Source organism: Megalobrama amblycephala, linkage group LG21 (assembly GCF_018812025.1).
Source record: "Megalobrama amblycephala isolate DHTTF-2021 linkage group LG21, ASM1881202v1, whole genome shotgun sequence".
Classification (NCBI taxonomy): Eukaryota; Metazoa; Chordata; class Actinopteri; order Cypriniformes; family Xenocyprididae; genus Megalobrama; species Megalobrama amblycephala.
This window is the reverse complement of record NC_063064.1, coordinates 28,056,508-28,060,816: the sequence shown is the minus strand read 5'-3', so window position 1 is coordinate 28,060,816 and position 4,309 is coordinate 28,056,508. Positions and strand designations below refer to the sequence as shown.

The 4,309-nt window shown below is 31.6% G+C and overlaps 2 protein-coding genes across 3 annotated transcripts in view; one reads left to right on the top strand and one right to left on the bottom strand.

Annotated features, from left to right (window-relative positions):
* Positions 1–336: 336 nt before the first annotated feature.
* Positions 337–3,544, bottom strand: snrpe (small nuclear ribonucleoprotein polypeptide E). Its single transcript, XM_048172732.1, has 5 exons — positions 3,346–3,544; positions 3,040–3,066; positions 867–929; positions 661–739; positions 337–552 (listed from the first exon to the last, which is right to left on the bottom strand). Exons 1-5 carry the CDS (start codon positions 3,397–3,399, stop codon positions 497–499), a joined length of 279 nt encoding a protein of 92 aa, XP_048028689.1. The 5' UTR covers positions 3,400–3,544; the 3' UTR covers positions 337–496.
* Positions 3,545–3,825: 281 nt separating this feature from the next.
* yod1 (YOD1 deubiquitinase) overlaps positions 3,826–4,309 on the top strand; it is a 2,417-nt gene continuing 1,933 nt past the window's right edge. The window contains exon 1 of one of the 2 annotated variants that reach the window (XM_048172729.1): positions 3,826–3,966. The gene's annotated coding sequence lies outside the window, so the exon portion shown is untranslated. Of the gene's footprint in view, positions 4,084–4,309 lie in introns of both variants that reach the window. The other variant, XM_048172730.1, reaches the window with a different exon arrangement.

The following is a 4,309-nucleotide window of genomic DNA, read 5'->3' as shown; positions in this document are numbered from 1 at the left end:
GACTGGAGTAATGATGCTGAAAATTCAGCTTTGCATCACAGGAATAAATTACATTTTAAAATATATTAAAATTAAAATGCAATTACTGTATTTTGTATATCAAATCAATGCAGCCTTGGTAGGTATAAGAGACTTTAAAAAAACCATAAATTCTTACCAACGCTAAACTTTTGAAAGGTATCATTTTCAACCTGATGAACATAAGCTAAATGTCACAAAAAGATATGCATTTATTTTCAGAGTGAAACATGACTTTATGGTAGACCAAACCTCAAAATTATAATATATTTTAATTTCAACATTTAGCCCATACTTCCTAAAAACAGTAGTCTGAAATAGAGAAAAAAATTGTTTATTTTGGAAAATCAGAAATAACAAAAAAGGTTTCCACAATTATAAGAATGCGTCATTAATCCAAATATTGACAAATGAAAACAAAGTAAAACCAACAATCTAACAGCAAACAAGCATATTCAGATGAACTCCTATCAGACGATCAATTGGACACACTCTGCAGCAATGTGATGTTGTCTCCTTTCAACATAACCCGTCCTATTGAAAAGAAAAAAGTATTTTTTTCAAATCTTATCTCATTTACTTCAAGCGAGCTTTATTTCTCCGAAACGCATAACTCACCACCATCGCAAAGTTCACACTTACCCAGGGGCTTCCTGTTCTTGGTCTTCATGTGAACCTCCTCTGCATCATCCAAAACCAAGTTCATGTACTCATCGAATCCCTTGAAACAAAAGAAAACATCCAAGAGTTCTTTTATTCACATTGACCATATGCCTGCAAGATACTGTTCACAAGTTCATCTGTGGAGAGAATGAGATGAGTGAACAGTAAATCTGTCGTTTACTCACAATGATGCAGCCCTCTATCCGCATGTTGACCTGTTCGTAGAGCCATACCTGGATTCGGGAACGCTGCAGGGAAGGGAAATCTATTAGTAAGTAGTCATTTAGATACAGGTACAGTCTACCTGCAATATCATGAGGTAAAACGTCTTTCCCGCCACAGAATAAAAAATAAAAAAGGTAACTGCAACTGTTTAACTCACAATTTAGACCTTTTTTCTCACAATTGTGAGATAGTCAGAATTGCAAGGGGAAAAAAAGTCACAATTACCTCATTTATTTTTTTATTCCATGGCAGAAACAAGCTTCCATATGAAAGACACTATTTCCAAGAAGCAATTAAAATGATAGTGGAAGCATCATACCACATATGAGATGGATAAATATATAAACGCTGAAGGTAATATTGTCTCCGCTTCAAATAAATAACAATAAAAAGAAATAAAAAATAATAATATAATAAAATAATAAAAAACATATATATATACTTATTTATATATATATATATATATATATATATATATATATATATATATATATATATATATATATATATATATATATATACACACACACACACACACACACACACAGTTGCAAGAATAAGTATGTAAACTACTTGCAGAATCAGTGAAAATGTGCACAATTTTAACTGAATGAGAGATGATACAAAATGCATGTTATTTTTTATTTAGTACTGTCCTGAGTAAGATATTTTACATAAAAGATGTTTACATAAGACAAAAAAATAGCTGAATTTATTAAAATGACCCCATTCAAAAGTATGTGATCCATTGATTCTCAATACTGTGTGTGGTTACCTGACGATATACGACTGTTTTTATGTTTTGTGATGGTTGTTCATGAGTCTCTTGTTTGTCCTGACCAGTTAAACTGAGCTCTGTTCTTCAGAAAAATCCTCCAGGTGTTGCAGATTCTTCAGTTTTCCAGCATCTTTTGCATATTTGAACCCTTTCCAGCAGTGACTGTAGGATTTTGAGATCCATCTTTTCACACTGAGGACAACTGAGGGACTCAAACACAACTATTAAAAAAGGTTCAAACATTCACTGATGCTCCAGAAGGAAATACGATGCATTAAGAGTCGGGGGGTGAAAACTTTTGAACAGGATGAAGAGGTCCAAATTTCTTATTTCGCTTGAATATCATTTTTTTTTTTTTTTTCTCCATTTAGTACTGCCCTTCAGAAGAAACTTGCATGTTTCCCAGAAGACAAATTAAATACAATTTACCTTGATCTTCAAATTCCAAGTTTTCCAAATTTCAAATTTTCACCCCCCGGCTCTTAATGCATCATGTTTTTTTCTGAAGCATCAGTGAATGTTTGAACCTTTTTTAATAGTTGTGTTTGAGTCCCTCAGTTGTCCTCAGTGGGAAAAGATGGATCTTAAAATCATTCAGTCACTGCTGGAAAGGGTTCAAAAATGCAGAAGATGCTGGAAAACGGAAGAATCTGCAGGAGCTGGAGGATTTTTCTGAAGAACAGAGCTCCGTTTAACTGCTCAGGACAAACAAGAGACTCATGAACAACCATCACAAAACATAAAAACAGTCGAGGATCATCCAGGTAACCACACACAGTATTGAGAATCAATGGTTCACATACTTTTGAACGGGGTCATTTTAATAAATTCAGCTATTTTTTTGTCTTATGGATTATATGTAAACATCTCAAGATGTAAAATATCTTACTCAGGACAGTACTAAATAAAAAAAAAATATGCATTTTATATTATCTCCCTTATTTTGTTAAGATTATTAACATTTTCACAGATTCTGCAAGTGGTTCACATACTTTTTCTTGCAACTGTGTGTATATTATAGTAGTCACCATATGAAGTGGATAAAAACCTTTCAAAGTTGTCCTAAAACCTTCTTCTTAGGACAACTTTGATGAATTTTTTGATACACTTCAAATGTTGACTACTGTATATATATATATATATATATATATATATATATATATATATATATATATATATATATATATATATATATACATATACATATACATACACACACACACACACACACACACAATATATATATATATATATATATATATATATATATATATATATTAAATTTATTATACACACACATATATATTCTCATTTCAAATGTTTATAGGTAATCGTAAAATCAAATTTGAACTTACATTCTGTAGATACCTGAAAATAAGGTTCTGATGGTGCCATTAAGGAAACAAACCAATAAAAAAACATTTTACTGTAACCCAAAATCTGACTATAATCATTTTAAAAGCATTTTTACTCATTTGTAACCGATCAGCAGGCCCAACACAAAACTGATGTCAATTATAATCTCATATATTCATCAAAGATTCTGCATTCTTAGAGCCAGATCCAATTATATAATACCTAATTCAATATAATATTATAAAACCAAAATATATCAATACAAAGGAAAGAAGCCGACACAGTTCTGCGGTCTGAAAGGATACAATGGGCTGCACCATGACCTTCTGAACTTTCTGTCCTTGTCCTCTGTACGCCATTCTTCTCAATAATATTCAGATATAATCAGAAGAGGTAATCAATGTAAAATTAAATTTAATAATTTTTGGCGCTGCAACGAAAATCTCACGTTGGTTGCTGGTGTTTCAATGGCGGCGCAATTCCGGAAACAGAATGACGCACATGAAATGACTCGTTGATTATATGTAACGCCGCTTGTGGCCGGGAGAGACATTACACACCGGTGGATTTAACAAAAACAATTATTAAAAAAAAACACAAATATATCCGTTTGTACAATGATAATACACAATTTTCAAAATTTTAAATCGGTTTTTGCTTCCAATGTTTCATTTTAAATGTCTCATATTATTTTTTTTTACATTAATTAAAGTACAACTAGTTCATGTAACATTTTAATTAATATATCAAGACTGCTGATAGTGCTTGAAATATCATGTTAGCCATTCGTTAACAAAAAAATAAATACATTTTGACGTATGCATTTTGCGTAGTTTTCAGGACGTACTACACAGAGTATGTGACGTATTACCCCTGTTTCCGCTCGAGCAGTGTGTCAATTGTTGTTGTTTTAAAGGCGCTCAGTGGTGAGTGATTTTGCATCGAGCCATATGCAAACACCCGTGACTTTTTTATAATATAAGACCATATTTATATTTATATGTAGAGTACATATTTATAGTGAAAGAACTGTGAAATTTAAGGTGATTTCCTTATATATTATCTAAGGTTTTGTAACCGTATCTGTAGCCTGGCTAACAATTAGCCTAGCTTAGACTGTTGTCAACATTGACATTTAACGTTATATTATTAAAACTCCCTCTACTTTTGCTTAGCTGAGAAAAAAAAGTTACAAAGCTTTAAATTGATAACGATATATATTATTTTTATTCGTTTGTTTAGCCGTAGAGCTTTTGTTTTTGTTCAAAT

Bases quoted from the DNA above. Each gene is read 5' to 3' on its own strand.
- snrpe (XM_048172732.1), bottom strand. From the start codon at position 3,399: ATGGCGTACAGAGGACAAGGACAGAAAGTTCAGAAGGTCATGGTGCAG. The intron at 3,067-3,345 runs GTATCCTTTCAG...TGGCACCATCAG, and splicing joins AGGTCATGGTGCAGCCCATT to AACCTTATTTTCAGGTATCT. The intron at 553-660 runs GTAAGTGTGAAC...TCTTTTCAATAG, and splicing joins CAAGAACAGGAAGCCCCTGG to GACGGGTTATGTTGAAAGGA.